Source organism: Astyanax mexicanus, chromosome 9 (assembly GCF_023375975.1).
Source record: "Astyanax mexicanus isolate ESR-SI-001 chromosome 9, AstMex3_surface, whole genome shotgun sequence".
NCBI classification, from domain to species: Eukaryota; Metazoa; Chordata; class Actinopteri; order Characiformes; family Acestrorhamphidae; genus Astyanax; species Astyanax mexicanus.
The window spans coordinates 19,513,766-19,532,201 of NC_064416.1; the positions used below are offsets into that span (position 1 = coordinate 19,513,766).

Here is an 18,436-nt window from a genome sequence, read left to right on the forward strand (position 1 = left end):
TTATATATTTTAAACTGATTTAAACTACTATTTAAATCTACTACTATTTTTATTCGAATCTTTTTTTAAAAACTGATTTAGCGTTTATTTTGAAAGATTGTGTTAGACTGATTTGAATATTTAAATATTTTTAAATACTAATTTGAACTTCTATTTCAAAAGATTTAATCTTTTTGAAAACTAATTTGAACTACTATTTTAAAATATATTTTTAACTGATTTGAATTACTATTTAAACAATTAAAATCTTTTTGAAAACTAATTTGAACTACTATTTTAAACGATTCTTTTTAAAACCGATTTGAACTACTATTTTAAACGATTCTTTTTTTAAACCGATTTGAACTACTATTTTAAACGATTCTTTTTTAAACCAATTTGAACTACTATTTGAAATATTGTAATCTTTCTAAAAACTGATTTGAACTGCTATTTTAAAAGAGTTGAATCCTAAAATAATGATTTGAACTTCTATTTTAAAAGTTTTTTTTAACTAATTTGAACTACTATTTAAAATACTCATCTAATTTTTTTAACTGATTTGAACTTCTATTTCAAAAGATTCGAATCTTTTTAAAACCTGATTTAAACTGCTGAAAAAATTTAGCATATATTTAGCATTGTCCTGTTGGAAAAAAACTGGTGAAACTGAGCAGTGTTGAAAGTCGCTCTGTCTCTTTAAGACACCGGAAGTGATCAGCGCTGTGTTGCTAGAGGTCAGGGGTTTATTTTGGTTCTGTGCTGGATCTGGTGAGCGGGGTTAAGGATGCCTCCTGCCCGGTTGAACATTCCTCTGCGGGCTTGGCGTCACTGGTGTGTTTTGAGGAGCGTGCAGAGCCTCAGAGGGAGGCAGTGTGGAGGTGCTCGGCCACGGTGCTCCTCGGCTCAGCTGAACGGCGGCGATATGAGGAGCATGGAGGAGATCCTGCGCAGGACGGTGGTTCCTTTGCCCACATACGAGACCAGAGACAAGTCCCCCCCGCCGCCAGACTCCAGCAGCCTGGAGTTCATGTACTTCTACAGGAAGCTGGACAAGGAGGGAAAACACACGCTTCTGGACAAGCTGGCTAGGGAGTACGGAGTGGACCACCGGGGTGTCTCGGAGCTGGCTGTGAAGCTGCTGGACACGCAGCTGAGGGACTCGGCCACAGTGCTGCAGGCGGAGGACCGGCTGCGCTACAGTTTAACCCCCAGATACAGACATTTACTCGGCCATATAAGCAGAGTAGAAGGGGGAGTGAAGTTTCTGGTGGACCTGCGTGCAGATCTGCTTGGTCTTACGTCTTCTAAGATCACTGACAGTCCCTACATGAGGGTAAATACACTACTAACTGCTAGCTAACACATGCAGCAGTGTCCTCTGTGACCTGGCTGCTGATAGTGTATATTTAGTTTAGTCGTATGTTGAGGTGATTTTAATAGTAATGCCTTTTCTGGTGTCTGGAATTTCATCAGGTGCTTGGAAGCTTTTTGATGACGTCAGAGTCGCCCTTCACCCACATAGGCATTGGTTTCCATTACAACACTGAGCTACACTGAGAGGAGGGGGGTGTAAATAACACCCTCACCCAGTAAAGAGGGTGACTTTTGCCCTACTTCATGGCTAAACCCTGTGTTCTTACTCAATCACGAGGTGGGCTGTAAATAGCCAGGCCTGAATTTACTCCTACATGTATGGAATGCAAGTTATCCATGTACTAAAGCAAGTTATTAGAGTTAACTATATCCTTTATGTCTGCTATTACAAGTAGAGCTGGACAATATATTGATATTTGATCATATTGTATTACATTTTTTTTTTTAATCATATCGACAATATGCCTATTGAGGATATCACCAGTATGAACATTGACCCAACTGTACAGTTCATTACAGAGAGTGTAAAAAAATTTGTTAAATTAGATTAGGTGCAGCAATATAAGTATAATGAATATATATATCTAAATATTCTTCATATATATGAGCAATTCGTAATTTTGATTATGATTTTTAGGTCCTACATAACATTTTTCATTTTTTGTATTTGTAAACATTTGTAAATAAACAGCATTTAAACCCTACATGCAGCTTTTATATTAAACACGGCGCAAACATAGTGTCCTTGTATTTCCGTTGAGAAAAGTGCAAAATATGGAAATCACTGACACATAGAGTTCTTTACATGTTTACATTAACCAGATTAATTCATTTTTACTTCCCAGTCCTAAAATCACTGTACTATGCATGAAAGAGTATTAACTCTTTGTTACACCAAGGGGGCTTTTGCAATGTTCATATTGATGATATCTGAATTATATTGTATCGACCAAAATTAAGATGCATATCATTACATACATTTTGGCCATATCACTCTGCACTAATTGTAAGTACTGGTGTGAGAGAGAAAAGTAACCACTCTACTTATTTTGATTTATTTCTTTATTTTGTTTTTTAAGTAGCTTGAATCCACACTCCATTAAAGATTTAGTTACTGCAGTTAAAAGATGGGGGCGGCGCGGTGGGTAGCACTTCCGCCTCACAGCAAGACGGCCTGGGTTCGATTCCCGGCTGGGGCGACCCGGGTCTTTCTGTGTGGAGTTTGCACGTTCTCCCCGTGTCTGCGTGGGTTTCCTCCGGGTTCTCCGGTTTCCTCCCACAGTCCAAAGACGGCACGTTCAGGCTAATTGGAACTTGATTGAAATTGCCCCTTAGGTGTGAGTGTGTGAGTGAATGTGTCTGTGTGTCTGTCTGTGTCTGTCTGCCTTGCGATGGCTTAGATCGTAGAACCTTGTGATTAGACAGTACCTTTCCTGCCGCGAAATAGCCGACGAGCTGATGTGGCGTTAAACTCGGCTACCCAACCCAACCCAGTTAAAAGATGCAACAAAAAAAAGGTTAGAATCTGGTTGAAAAAGACCTAAAGAACCTCAGCAGGATGTCTTAGTACATCCAGCATATTTTAGCAAGTTTGTACAACTCTGAAGAGATAAGATACAGCAAATACGACAGATATAATATTTCAATGCGCTTGAAGGCCCTCATTACCTGGATTCAGTGTGCTGGATAAAAACTAGATGTTACATAGTCAGGCGTTAATCCCTGTCTGGAAACTGCCCCTAGATCTCCAGTACCAGGTTTATGCACCCCTGATCCAAAGCTCTTGAACACACTGATCAGAAGTGTGACCAAGAAATATATATTATAAATGAAACATACTCAGGCTATTTTATTTGTGTAAGTAATTTTATTTTGGTAAGTTTCACACAGTGTTGACTGTAATTGCTTGCATATGTTTATATATTATACATTCAGATGTTTAGAGGTGTTTTTATTGTTGAAATCTAAGCTATCCCTAGCCTTAGATTGTGCTCAGTCATTTTATCCTGATAATTGTGCTGCACTAAATATAGTTTAAAACCTAATATGATTTTTTTTTATCATTGCTTTATCTGTAGGTCTTATTTTTTGGCAGTACCTGTTAGGGAGTTGTTAGCTTATCTCTTCTGACCATTTTCCCTGCTGGTATTAAGGCATAATTCCTGCACTGTTGTGAAGATGTAGTGATCTGGGTTTTCAGTAACTTTTCTGTGAGACACTGTGGATGGTGCATCAGCAAAATGTGTATCCTATATATCTGGTAATTCTGTGGACAGGAGGAGATGGAGCGGTCATTTCCAGTGTGTGAATGTTGCCTAAGCTTGAAATTCTAATGGCTCATCAGCTAAGGAATCCTTGCTCAGCATAGCATCTTTTTTAGTTTTTTTTTCCTTTGGCGTCTTACCTCCAGGTATTATTTGGCCTCTTTATAGATAGCTGTAGTTGCAGGAAGGATTTCTAAGTTTCTAATGTGCTGTGTCAACAGTTTGTTTGGTAGTTAAGATTATGCTTTTTTTTTAAATGTCTGTGCTGCTGTATATGTTATGACTGATACATGTTCAGAAAGTTGTATTTGGCTCAGTCCTGGATGTGCTCTCTTCTGCAAATAAATAGTTGCACCCATAAGGAAGTGTCTGATTTCATTGCTTGATGGCGCATCCAATAGCATCGCAGCATTTTCAGTCAGGGATAGGTCTGGCGATGATACTGGTCATGGCGTAGTATTTGTGTCCTCAAGGAAAGGTCTTGGTATGGCAGCAGTATGTGAGCATATTTAGCATTGTCCTGTTGGAGTAGTGCAAAGGTAAGTCCATTGGTTGCAGGACCTGATTATTGTAACATTGGGCTGTCAGAGTGCCTGTAATGAACACTAAAGGTAATCTGGTATTGTAAGAAATTGTACCCCCAGTCCCCAAGGTGCCACCACACACACATTCGCTGGTAGATACAACTACCTGCCAAGTTTTAGTTCTGTTGGATAGATATATTTATAAGCTTCTGCTTTCACTGATTGTTTATGAATTTGAGTAAAGACTAAGCCCGAAATGCTCAGCCTTATTTTTATTTTTTATTTTTTTGCGCAGCTATTTAAATCACACTTTTCAAGGTTATTTCTTAAGAAAATAAGTCTATTGATTTACAGTGTGATTTTCATATATATTCTTTGACCTCAGTTTTTAGATTCAGGCTAAATCTCACATCTTAACTTTCGTAACGGGTCCATTAAAAAGCAGAAGTGAAGGATGATTAAGTGGTGCGTTGTCAATAGAGACGTTTGAACTCATAATTGACATAGAGACGAAATCAAAGGAACTTCAAAAGCTCTGTAAAATGATTTAAAGCACTCTAGACTATTCCGTGTATCACGCATCCTGCTGTTTCGCTACTCAGAGATGCACTGGGGCAGGACTGAAGCTGTGTTTGATGTTCACACACTCTCACACACTGGGCTGAGTGAAACTGAGTTTGAGAAATCCAATTTTGCCATTTAAGACCAGTTTCATTGGCTTAAGGTTGATTTGGTTTCTCATTCAGAAACCCAAGTATTGAGGCATTGTGACCAGACCAGACAAAGCTTTAAAACGATGTAAAAAGACTAACCAATGGGCCAGGTATTGTTTTAGAACGTTAAGCTTGATTTTAAAAGTTAAGTGGTTTTAGAAATTATATGACTTTAATAATAACAATAATATAAATATTGATAATAATATTTTTTTTCTCTCTCTCTTATAGTTCTAGTGTACATTGATTTATTTTTATGAGTGCTGTAAATGTTACCACAAGTGATTAATCTGAAAACTTTAATGCATTAAGGATTTTTTTTTTGTTTTTAAACGCAGGTTAATCACATCAAAACAAATTTGGTTTGTTATTTAATAAATAAATAATAAAGTTCCATCATTTAAAATGCTTTCTTTATGATATTAATCATGATTAATCCCTGAATATTTTTGTGACTTTTTACAGTGAATAAGCAATTAACACCACTAATCGAAATATAATTTGTATTATTTAATAATCTATCTAACGTTGTTTTATTTACATTTAAATATCCTTGATTAAACTACTAGTCTTAAGTAGAAGAAAAGGTATGATTAATCCAGTTAATTATTTTAATCGATTGACTCTACAATTTTTTTTTTTTTTTTTTGAGAAAATAATCACGTTAAAAATTGCTATCATTCCCATGGATTTTTAAAGGCAGCAGTGTATCCTGAGATAAGTGCACGCTGTGTGCCCCCTAGTTGAGTATAAGGGCCGTAGACTTTGTGGCTGTAAGTCATTTTAGCTTTGCAGCAAGTTCAAAGCTATATGCACTTAACTTGCTGATCCTTTTTTTGCCTGGGTTGTTCAGGGATTCTGGGGGAGCATGAAATAGGGTTTAAAGTTCTGCTTTGGTTCTGTTGTTAAGTATCCTGAAAGCTATACTCTCTGTTGAGACTGTGCATCTGCACTAAATGACTGAAACACTACAGCCAGTAATTTAATGTGATCTGATTGGACTTGTTAAGAATTATGTCTAGTCTTGGACTGCAAAGCATTTTGAATGGAGATTTCCCATCCATAACTGAGAAACAGATCTGTAATCTATAGAATTTATGTACTGTAGGCCTCAACTGTGTAGATGCATGATCATGCTGCTTTGTTTGAATATATGAGATCATGAAGTAAACTAATCATGGCTTCCCTTTTACTGCTGTAATAGCCTCTATTCATATGAGAAGTCTGGATAACATTGCTCTGACCGTTTGATTGGTGAGGTCAGGACCTGATGTTTTATGATTTGTTCTGCTTCACAAACTCAGTGCGATGGTAGGTGCTTGATGGAATCCCATCACTCCAGAGAATGCAGTTCCACTGCTCAGTGCTGAGGAACTGCAGCCAGTGCTTGGCATTGACATTGTGACCTTGGTGGCACTTATGTTCCCTTGTTCTGCACCAGAGTGTCCTGTTCAGCACTCTTAAAACCTTTGAGCGTCAATATTATTAATAGAGCTGCATGATTTGGAATAACCCTTTGTTTGACATAAGTGTTCTTTGGCTTGATATTAAGGTTCTTCCTCTATATTGAAGAGTGTATTGTCAGTGCTTTTTTTATGGAAATGATACAAAGACCAGGCGATGGTATATATTATGGCACAATATTTCACCTTTTTTTTACAGTACCATATTGATCATAGTATTTTGACAAAATTCAAAATATAGTGTGGGGCTGCGATGGTTAGTGTACATAATCAACAATATTGATTATAAAGATTTGTTGACTTCAAATCCTGGCATTGTCTAATATTTAATTTGTTACTGCAATTCCATAACTGCAATTCTAATCAGCAGATTATTCTTCTATTAGCTGTTTCTATAGTTTTTAAGCAATAAATAAAACTAGGAACAGTATCCACTGAAAGCAGTGATGGAAGGTATGGAATAAATTATTGTTGAATAATTGATTAATTTGAAAAATAGTCAAACGATTATTTGACTATAAAAAAATAATAATAATTGCAGCTCTACAACAGATTTGAACTGCTAACTGCAATGCAGAACCTTTCCTTTACTAGAGTAATCTTTATTCAAAATCCACTGCCCTCCATTCAACTAGTTTGGATTAATTATGCTTATAGATTTAAAACATGCATCAGGGTAAAATATTTCAGTAATTAAATGTATTACAATAGTCATATTTACACTGTACAACACTAGGTGTAACAAACGAACTTGCACAACTATCTGTTTAAATTAAGTAAAAAAAAAAAAAAAAAAAGGAAAAGGAAAGACTTGCGCATTTAATAGTTTTTTTTACTCACATTGTACCAAACTTGAATCAAACTATTAGGGTCTGAACTGTGGTGTGAAGCTAAAGTTTGACTTCTGTGCATTGTAATACTTTAAGGAATTAACTTTTATTGACTTAATGAATTGATTGTTTCACTACTTGTCTACTGTAGTCTAATGAAAAATGGTAAATTATCAAAGTCAGTACTTCATTCCTTCATCTGTTCTCCTCACTCTTCCCTGCCCTGCTCTCCGTCATGTCACCAGAGTTGAGAACTGCACAGCCTCGATTTCAAAGAGTTTTGATCAGCCGCAAGGTTATTGAAGTACAGATTTGTCCCGGACTTTTCCTCTTTCTTGCTGCTGCTTTGTGAGAGGGGAAAGAAGTTAGATCTCTCTTTCGCTGGAGGCTGAGAACGGCAGCAGAACATCACTTTAAGCACATTGTGGTGAAAAAAAAGTTTTAGATGGATTAATCAACATATGGGGCTAGTGTTAATTGTTCTTGTTGTCAGGTTTGTTGCTTATGTTGGATAAAAGCACATGTGGTATGTTTCTGGTCTGATGAAATTTTTAAGTGTATGTGTATATGTGGGTATGAACATGTACAAAACACAAATGCTGAGAACGCTGCAGTTTTAGAAGTTTGGGCCTGGAGCATGATGCCATATATCGGCGTGTGATTCCTTGATTTACCTCCGGCCCTGGAGGAAATTCAGCCATGTAAGCAAATAGAAAAGTGTGCTGGGTGCAGAATTTTAAGTGCTGCCAGCTGCCCTAGCGTGCAAAGTGGAATAACATCCAGTAAGTGCTTAGAAGTAATTTCTCTGTCCATAGTGGGTTTGATAATTTTTAAAGTTAAGTGGAAATGTGCCTGGTTCGGGGGGCCACGGGCCAGGGATAGCACTTAGACGAGACCTGTGATTGACAGAAAAGTGGAGCGAGGGAGACTATATCCATACCTGAGCTGCTGTGGGAAATAGCCTGCTGTCCCCTGTGCTCCTCTTCCTCCTAGGCAGCGCTTCTGCTGCTCGCTGGTGCGCTTCTGCTGCTGTTGGGGAAAATGTTGCTGTTTGGGGGTTTAATGCCTCAGGTTCATTTACTGCTTTCCTTTTTTTTTCTTCATGCACTGCTGTATGCCTGTGAGTTGGGATGCTAGGTAAAATATCTGCCACATTTTACATCATCTATTTACTGGTAAATGAGGTATTTTTTAACCCAGTGGTTCCAACCCTGGTCTAAGGGGACCCAGTTGAGCTGCACAGTTGAATTGTTTTCTCTAGATGGATGCATCTACAAACCTTTGAAAAACAGATAAATGTAATGTAATTACAGTGAATGTAATGCATCATTGAATGAACATAAGGCAGTGACAGCAGCTGTAAGTAATGTATATAAAATAAATAGCATACATTTGTTTAAAAATTATTATGGATTGTGATGAGCACTGCCTGGACAAAACAAAAAGGTTGGGCAATTTAGTTGAAGCGCCTTTTACTTGGGTCTATGGTGTGTCACGAGCGCCACCACACAATGTTATTAGCCTGCCTGTTCAAGGGTTTAAACAAGACTCATCTCAATTTTAGTGCATTTATATCTTACACACGTTTAATATTTTGTTCCACCTTAAATGCAACAGCAATAAAAAAAAAAAAAAAAAAAAAAAATTAATTCTGACTTATTTTCTGACACTGACATTGTGTGGAATTAAATAATGATAATAATCGTCACATTCTCCTGGTCTTGTCCCTAGTGATGTTGAACACAGTTCAGAAGTGGACAGCAGTAAGTAGAGATCTATATCCCATGTATGTAGGTGAATGATACATTTTTGGTTTGAGCATCAGTTTTCAGCCCAGAAATTCTGTGTGCCTATATCCTCACCTCTCTGTCTTACTGAGGAGAATGTCTTCTCAGTGTACTTGTTAAGCTGAGTGGACTGTTGTTGTATGTGAGAAGAAAACGGAGCAGTAGGTGAGATGTTTGTTGTGCAGTTTCTCGTGTGCTGGTTTGGACAGTTCAGCGAGTTTAGGCTACAGTCCTATAGTGGAAGTGTGTGTGGTTATCGATTGTGAGGCATTTCTGTTCAGCTTGTTATCTTCAGAAAGAGCCTGTGTGGATGAGGAAATGGTCAGACTGATTTTGCTGATAGCTGTGCCTGAGGGTGCATGTATACTCTGACCGCGTGTGTCTGTGTCTCCATGTGCTGGAGCACGGGCCTGTAAATCTCTGAGCTGCTTGAGTGAAGGACTGGGACAGCTCCTTGCTGAAAGGCCGGTGTGTTTACCTCTGATCTCTGCCTCCTCTCCTGGAGCACATCTAATAAAACCACCTGCAGGGCAAACAAACAGGCCTGAAATGCTGCAGCCGGCACAGAGAAATGAAACGCGTCTAAATCTGAAACTCGGCACGCCAGGCAGCATGTGATCAGAAACGGTCTCGGAAATATTAACGCGGCTGAGGAGACGATAGATGGTACATGCAAATATAACATAATCCAGAGGAAAATTAAATTCGTGTTGAATTAGCTCTTTTCAGCGGACTCTTTCATTGGCGTATTAGAGGAGATTTGATTAGTTTTTCTATACGGCTCTATACGGCTTATCGAATAACAGAATGCTTTATTTAGTCATCCTATTCAGTGCTGGACTTGGCTGTACAGACACATGTCTTTGATATTACGTGCTTAGAATGTGTAATTATGTGTGTATCTGTTTGTGTTTCAGGAACTCAACAGCACTCTGAAGAGCCTCCTGTCTGAGTGGTTTTCTGTGGGGCTGCTCCGGCTGGAGAGAATCACCTGGCAGTCACCCTGTGAGCTCCTACAGAAGATCAGCCAGTAAGAAATGCACACAACACAGTGTTTCATGAGATACATAAAAAGCTCCTTATCTGGACTGTTAGTGTTTATTAACTTAGTTAAACATTGATATTACAATAAATACACATAATATTAATAGTAAAAGTAGTGTTTATTAAAACTTGGGATACACTAATCCCTAGTTTATGAACATTTGGAAACATTATGCTGAATACTGAAAATGTTTCGTCCCAGATCCCATTCATGTTATGATATATACAATGTAATATAATAATGTAATGTAAATATGTATATATATTTATTTATAGAATATTTTTTCCATTAAATAAATTACTCAAATTACTCAAATGTGCTCTTTTCTTGGTTCTTAAATGTAAAACTGATTACATCCGCAATGTAAAAATGCTTTTTTTTTTTTTTTTTTGCATGTTTTTAACCAAAATAAATGGAACATCTCCAAAGGTCTCCTCGTAGGAGTCTAGAATGATTTATAGTAATTGCATAATAATGCAAAACCTGGTTGGATGAATCAGTGATTATTGATGTTAAATCATGTAAGCTGGTAATGGAATTAAACATATCCACTTACAGTACTGGCTGAAGGCATCCAAGACCTCTTCATGAACAAAGCTTTGTTCCATAAACTAGCTCACAAGATCTCAAATACCTTCTTTCATTGGTTAAATTCTTGTTAAGTTTTACTCTATTTGTTTTACCTTTTATAACAGATATGAGGCAGTCCATCCAGTGCGCAACTGGACCGATATTAAGCGCAGAGTGGGACCCTACAGACGCTGCTATGCCTTCACCCACGCCTCCATGCCTGGAGAACCTCTGGTGGTCTTGCATGTAGCGCTCACCCAGGACATTTCAGATAACATTCAGGTAAGAAACCATGGACTCTTTGTTGACCTATACTAGAAAGCAGAAGGGATTTGTTAATATCTGATAAAAGACTTAAATATGGAGCACCATATTACTGCAAACAGATTTTTTTTCTTTTAATCAAATTTAGAAAAATATTACTTTAATATTTATGTTCTGAAGATAGAGCTTGAGCAATAACACAACACAAAATAAATCTATGGTCAGCCACAAATCTTCACACCTAAGATGTTAAAATTAATATCCATACTGTGCCCTAAAACTGATATAATGTTGAAAACTATAAAATATATCAGCATTTATATATCAGAATACCCTTAATAAACCAGCCACAACTACAAGATTTTTTTTTCTGAGATTCGCATATCAGTCAAATTACCTCGTCTCTTCAAAGTAGGAGGTTGTTGAGCAGTTATGTAGTCTGCACAAACTGGCCTTTAATTTGGCATAAATAGGCAGAGATCTGGGGAACTAGAGGGACTTGCATAACTGAATTCTGAGAATTCTGATTAAAATAAAATAATTGGATTCGAGCCTTTACATCACATTTTCAATTAATAGATTAATTAATTAAAGCAGATTAATAAATGTATGTGACTCCCTGTTTTGATCATAGAACCATCATTCAGCTTATGTTTGATTGCATATATACCTATTATTTAGGTAATTATGTGAAGATTTAATTCCAGTTGGCTAATTAATTTTGATTACTAATAATAGATTATTAGGCTATGCATTTTCAGCATTTACCAGTTCCTCTTATCAAATCAAATTTTGATTCAATTATGTTGCCATATAACAATATTTAACTTTATATCTAAACTCTTTGTTGTTGTTGTTTCCATCAGTGCATCGTGAGAGAGTTTGAAACTCTGGATGCGATAGAAGAGGTGCAGAAGATCAACACTGCTATCTTCTACTCCATCTCCTCCACACAGGCTGGCCTGCAGGGGGTCGAGCTGGGCAATTACCTCATCAAGAGGGTGGTCCGAGAATTGCAGGTTAGTGTGAGCGAAACAGAATGACTGACCTCGGTCTCCTTGATGGAAAGTGCTCTGTTGCATTGAAACAACATGAAGGTATCGAACATCCAGGCCATTAACTACATGATGCGGAAGAGAAAGGGCCATTGGCAGAATGGGGTTACACTGAGCGTTTTCAGATTTGGAGTGGGATGGAGTGGTCTACCCACACAGAGTGTGAGAGCTGTACACTGTAGTTCAGCCTCTTGATTGAGGGACAAACTATGCAGCTCGTTACTGTCAACCACACAGTTAGAAATACTGAGGTCAGGCTTTCCACTCCTGTCCATATATCCCACTAACAACCACTTTCTAAACCAAATAAACCTGAGCCGACAGATACCATAGCCTTTAATAGCTGAATGCAAGGATAACATGATATGTAGCTGCAGATGAATTGGAGAACATGTGCTATTTCTGAATTGCACACTTGTCCAAAAGTGCTGTCAAGTATTTTGAGTTAATCGACAGTGCCAGAGAGAGGTGCTTGCTTTGCTTACACTTACACCTCTCTGTAGAGAGAAGCTGCTGTGAGGCTCCCAGTAAAAGCTGTGTTTGAACACTGGCTGTCTGTCACTGCCAAAATAGAAAAAAGTTTATTTTAAAGCCTGGTGCACACTATATTATAATTAGCCAGCTTTTACTTCTGATTATGCCCTTACGACAAATGTTCATATCAGAAAAGAAATCTAAAAAGATTGTCCAGAGCAGTGCTATGTATTTATCATGTATCACAATACTATAGTTATGACAGTTACGATTCAGAATATTGCAATATTGTAAACAAGACGATTTATTATACATAAATAAAATAAACAGGTCCTTAATTAAATGTAATCTAATGTTATATTATGTATCTCTAAATTTATTTGGCCCTTTTCTGAAAATACAGCACAGGTGACAATGGCTGTCAGGTACACAGTGTCCAAATGTGCAACAATGTGATATTAAGATGACCTGATGCTATTATTGTGAGGTATGCTATTTTCTATTTTTTTATTTGTTATGATTTGTTATGATTCAAAATCCTCTAGTGTTAACCAGGCTTCTAAAGCTGCTCAGGATAATGTGGGTTCATGATGATAAACAATAATCGCCATTGTGTATGGGCACCATGCAAAAGCTCTTATTCAGTTTATTATGATGCACTGAGTTCTTGTAAGAAAGGAATTTCTTTAGAAAATGTAAAAAAAAATCAAATAAAATAGAGAAAACAATCATACACAAAATCTGAGTAAAAGAAAATGTAACATTTTATCAGTCAGCCGGATCTGAAGACACTGTTATCCAGTGGTCCAAATGAGCCTGTCTGCCACCAATCTTTACATGTAAAATCTATAAGCATTGTGTTTTTAGAATCAGTGTAGTATTATATTATAGTGTAGAACTTTAGTAAATTCAATATATATTTTCTTACACCCCCTAGTAAACAATCCCTAAATAATAAAGACTCTGACATCATGTATTATCTTGAAGCACTATTGCTCTTGCAACTGCTTGATTTGTTTAGAGTAGTCTTGTTTTTCTCTCTCTATCTTTCTCTCTTTTGCTAAAAGTCTGCAAAGATGAGGCACTTCAGTGGACAGAAGTGATTTGTTTATCCTTTTCTGTTGATTCTAATCTGGTAAAAGGCCCAAAGCTTCTCAGATCTATACATACACACCCAACAGCACAGCACTGCACCATCAAGAGTTGAGTTAGAAATTCACATATATCTCACGTTTTAGCTAAGAGAGAGAGAGAGAGAGAGAGAGACAGGGAAACAAACAAAAACTAATGAAATCTCAGCTGTCAACCTCAATAACATGGAATGATATGGAAAACACGGCACGTCTGAGAGGCAGGCAGTCGCTTTATTGGATGACTGCGGAATTGAATGAGGGGATGAGTGTGGAAAAAAAAAACAAGTGGCTCTCAGGTTTATAGATTCAAATGACTTTTTGCTTCATGGAAAATGTTGATGAAATAAAGTGCAGGGTGGCTGTTTGTGTAATGGAGGTTAAGCCCTGTTAAGAGCTCTCATAGGAGGCCTGCAGGGTGCCTGTTCTCTTCGAGAGCTGAGCGAGCCAGGGTGCAGGCCCTGCTGCTGGGCGGGAAATGGGAGGGGGTGGGTGGTTGGTGGGCAAACATAGGGCTGATGGGCATTATTTCATGCAAATGGTCTATAGTGGCGAGATTTGTGCTGGTGCTGCAGAGAATGGGGTCTGTGTAAGGTGTGCCGGTGATAAGGGTGTTGCGTGGCAGGCGCCTGTGCTGTTGGCGAGAGTGTTTTACTGTAAGTGCTCATGTAAATAGTATTGTAATGGAGTGTGGGAGTGCGTGAGAGTGTCCCACCGCAAGCTGGATGAGTGAAGGTGACTCACTCTGCCACTGGGGAACGACTACAGTGATGGATCGAAGATGGAGAGGGGACAGGGGGAACGGCGGTGAAAAAAGGTCATGGTGTGATTTAGGAGGAGGAGAAGGAGAGTGTCTAGTTGTCTTTTAGCATTGCGCTCATGGGACTCTTCAGCTCCTGCTCTCTCTTATTCTTTCTCTCTCTCTCTGTGTCTAAATCGCTCTCACTTTCGCTTCTTTAAAGCCTGCTGACCAGCGGTTTGCAGTAAATTGAGCTGTTGAATAGAAAGCGACCCCCAGACATGATTATCCTCACTTCCTCTGAGAATTTGATGGAGAACACTCAGATGAATGAGGGAGAGAGAGAGGCTGAGGGATGAAAACAGACTTAAACTCTCCTCCTCTGGGGCCTAGTCTGATACCTTTTGGCTTAGTTTTTCTGCCTAATTCCTCTAGCTCAAAAATGGAGAGAATGGCAAGAGGGGGAGTGAAGGGGAGAGACCATCAGAAGGCAAAAGAGCATGTGACTCTAAGAAAGAGGACATAATGGAGGAGAGTGAATGATGAAGATGCCTGCAAAACATTTTACTTGCATATTCCTTCTAGTAACTAGTTCAATCTAGGGACTGTAACAAGGCATTGATATCACAGATCTAACACTTTGGCTGGCTGGTTGTCGTATGATGTGTTTCTCCACTCATTCCCATAATGAAAGAACAGTCTTTTTTCATATTTTCTTGTATTTTACTATTCTAGGTGTTGACTCTGTTTCTTTTAGCTGCACTGTAAACCTAATGAAGGCAGTCTGAGACAAGTTTGGAGCAGGTTTACCAAATCAGTGGGCAAGTCTGGCTCTGTCTTTTATTGTATCCACCCCAATATACATTGCCGACTCACCAGAAACCGTTGGAATCAAGTTGTATATACTAGATGTCAAATTGGACACACCAGGTTGACCCACTCTTTTTTGTTGAAAGGAGAAGAATCCCCACATTGTGAAACCTGCCACACTCCCCTTTCTGTTACTACTGTTACTACTACTTTTGTCTTTTTTGCCTCAATTGCGCAGCCTCTGATTGCAATTTTGGCAGAATAGCAGACAATATTTGACATTGATTTCTATAGAATGGATGGGAATAAAACAATGTTGTCATTGGTTATATGACAATTCTGCTGTTCTAAATTGTTCAAATGTGCTCTGAAATTTGGGGGGGGATATGGTATTGTGTCTTTTGCTTGAATAAACAGTGCACACTTAAAAAAAAAATAACAATATGCTTTAATTAAAAAAAAGAATTTACAGCAACCTAATCTTACTGTTTTTTTCTGTCTCCACAGAGTGAGTTTCCTCACATGGCTCAGTTCTCCAGCCTGTCTCCCATCCCAGGCTTTACGTCGTGGCTGCAGGGTTTCCTGGGCCAGTACAGGAAGGAGGGTCGTGCTGCCGAGCTCCTGACCGAGCAGGAGTGGAAGGAGGTAGAGGAGCTGACCGGTGCAGCCTCCGGGGCAGCAGCTCTGGAGACCCTGCGCTCTCTTCTCGGCTCTGGAGAGTGGCTGCGCTCTGAGCGGCTGGTTCGAGTACTGGAGCCTGTGTTGAAGCGCCTGTGCGCCTGGTACCTGTATGGAGAGAAGAGGCGGGGCTACGCACTCAACCCCGTCGCCAACTTCCACCTGCAAAACGGCGCCGTCTTGTGGCGGCTGAACTGGCTCGCAGACACCAGCCCCAGGGGCATCGCCAACTCGTGTGGCCTCATGGTCAATTACCGCTATTTTCTACAAGAAACCAGCACCAACAGCGCCACCTACCTGCATAACAAAGTCATCACAGCTTCAGAGCAAGTGCTGAGCCTGGTTTCGCAGTTTCAGAAGAACAGTAAACTATAAGAGTAAACTTCTGATTCACTCCAATAGAGGAGTGACCTCTGTAAGAATCTGCTCAGGAGTTCTGAGCACTGTATATAATATGTAGTATAAAAAATAACTCTAGCACTTTGATGTCAATGTGACTAAAGGTTTTGACTGCACTTGTATAAAATTGTGTAAAAATTGTATAAAAGCTTGTACAAACTATTATTTAAACTACTCTGATTTGGTTGTGATTTGGATTTGGTAGTTGTTTTTTAGTAGACCTGTAAAGTATGATTGTCATGATTTTGTGTGTATAATTAATCACACTCTGCAGTACACTTATGGTAACATTAAGCACTTATCATTGTCTAAACACCACTGACTGAGCTGCAAATTGTTCAGATTTAGTTTAGTGTTAGTCTAAATTCAGGTCAAATCATTAGCTTCAGTGCTAAATTTGGCCCTGATGTGGTTCTGTGGAGACTAGTCTTGGATGACTAAATTGCAGTTTCAATTGTGAACTGCCTATATCTTAGGCTTGTCTTAATCTGGGTTTGGGATGTCATATATTTAATTGTAAAGCAAGACTATAAACTGATTCATGTAACTGATTCGATTAAGCTTAATCTTAATCGTTGGTTGGGAAGACAAACTTAGACAATTAACTCAAAGGTTTATGGAGGAACCTTTTGAAAGCCTAGTCATGGATGACTAAACTGTTAAAAAAAATTCTATTGGTAAAAATGAATAGAACCCAGTACATTGAATGCCACTGCGTTTAGAATATGTTTTGATTCTCTAAGCCTTTTGTTCCAATTATGTGTTAAACTCATAACATGACCTTCAAACGCTGCAGATGATGATATGTAGCTTGAAATGTACCCGCTGAAAGGTAGTAATCTTAAAGGCTGCTGCACATAATGCATTTTTTTTTTACAGTAACATTCTTTACATTCTACTTTCTGAAAGCAGTGCAGTAGCCTCAAGTACACAATTACCTAACAGCAGTTACTCAACCTTTTCTTTCCCTGCTAAAGAATCTTGACACAATATCTTGCATTTTCCCATATTATAATTCTTAATTCAGAGGAAAAGTTTGTTAATAGCAAAATGTATGGGAGTTGTTTATCGCAGGGTGCATTTCTCATACAGAAAAAAAAACAGCTTCTTCCTTATATAGGTTTAGTGATCCTGACAGCGTGCCTTCAGAGGTCTATATGCAGTTTGTCCAAGTTTGTCTCAGATCAGTTCTGAGCTTGGTAAAACAACGTAAAAACGCTTTGTGTTGTGCCAAATGTTGCTCCCTTATTTCAGAGAATTTTCAAAAATGAGCCTATTTGATCTATTTTGTCTTCGGTAGAGGGCTTGTGCAGGTTTATCTAGCATTTTCACGTTGTTGCTTATTTTCTGGTTTGAAAGAGTCGTGGTAATGAAGCATGAAGAATCTATCAGCTTCTGTCATGTCCCTGTTTCACATTGTGTGTGAGTGTGTGTTTGTGAAGGGTAGAATGAGTGGGTGGAGGCTACTGGAATAAATGAGCTTTTGATTTCTTCATTGTTGTGATCTGCTTCATTCTGTGAAAAGTGTCTGCTTTGTTTTTCTTGCACCTCCTTTCTCTGATAACATGAATGAACACTGAGTAAATGAACAAATCCTTACAACATTTACAGGAGTAGAAGAACACTTCTCAACCTTAGCTTTTATTTATTTATTTATTTATTTTGCAGCTTTTCAAGTTTTCTAGGATTTTTTATGAGATTTAGATATCATGTCTTTTTAAAATTAATTCTAACAATAATAACAAATCTTCCAACCAGAAGCAATCTGTGTAGTTAACAGGAACTACAAGAAGAAACACCAACAGCCTAAAACACAAACAGATTAACTGACAATGCAAAGAAGACCACACTGGCTTAAGCTCTGCTGGCATGAGCTTCCAGTACTGATACTTAACCCAATTCCTTAATATCTGGTGACTTATATTGATCATTGTGTGAGTTTTGACAAGAATGAATAGTAGATTTTGATATGTTTAAGTTGTTGTTTGTTGTATAAACAGCATGTAAGTGATCAGGGTATAGTATAGCCTAGTCTTTGCATAGCTTTAAAAACTGTAATGAGAAACTTCTATCATTTTTCCTGAGTGTTACTGGACAGTGTTAATATCCTCTCAACATAGTGGGGTGGGCAGTTTGTTAGCTGAGGAAATTGTAGTAGAGTCTGGTAGGGTTAGCTTTTAGCCTAGCACCTAGTTAGCTTTATTGGCTTTTCCGTAAAGAACAGTTACTCTGTTCAGTTGGCTGTTGCACAGATACTGTAGGTACCTGTAGTGCGGCTTTACTTAGTTTGTTTTTCTCTTAGTAGTGCTTCATCTTTTTTTGCCTCATTTCCATA

General features: G+C 38.3%; 1 protein-coding gene across 1 annotated transcript; it reads left to right on the forward strand.

Moving 5' to 3' along the window:
* Positions 1 to 668: 668 nt before the first annotated feature.
* mlycd (malonyl-CoA decarboxylase) lies at positions 669 to 17,596 on the forward strand. The gene is made up of 5 exons (XM_007250515.4): positions 669 to 1,315; positions 9,855 to 9,967; positions 10,678 to 10,834; positions 11,683 to 11,835; positions 15,532 to 17,596. Exons 1-5 carry the CDS (start codon positions 767 to 769, stop codon positions 16,075 to 16,077), a joined length of 1,518 nt encoding a protein of 505 aa, XP_007250577.3. The 5' UTR covers positions 669 to 766; the 3' UTR covers positions 16,078 to 17,596.
* Positions 17,597 to 18,436: the final 840 nt, after the last annotated feature.

Excerpts from the sequence above, each read along its gene's own strand:
- mlycd (XM_007250515.4), top strand. The coding sequence starts at position 767 with ATGCCTCCTGCCCGGTTGAACATTCCTCTGCGGGCTTGGCGTCACTGG. Across the intron at positions 10,835-11,682 it reads ACATTTCAGATAACATTCAG|TGCATCGTGAGAGAGTTTGA; the intron begins GTAAGAAACCAT and ends TGTTTCCATCAG. Across the intron at positions 11,836-15,531 it reads GGGTGGTCCGAGAATTGCAG|AGTGAGTTTCCTCACATGGC; the intron begins GTTAGTGTGAGC and ends CTGTCTCCACAG.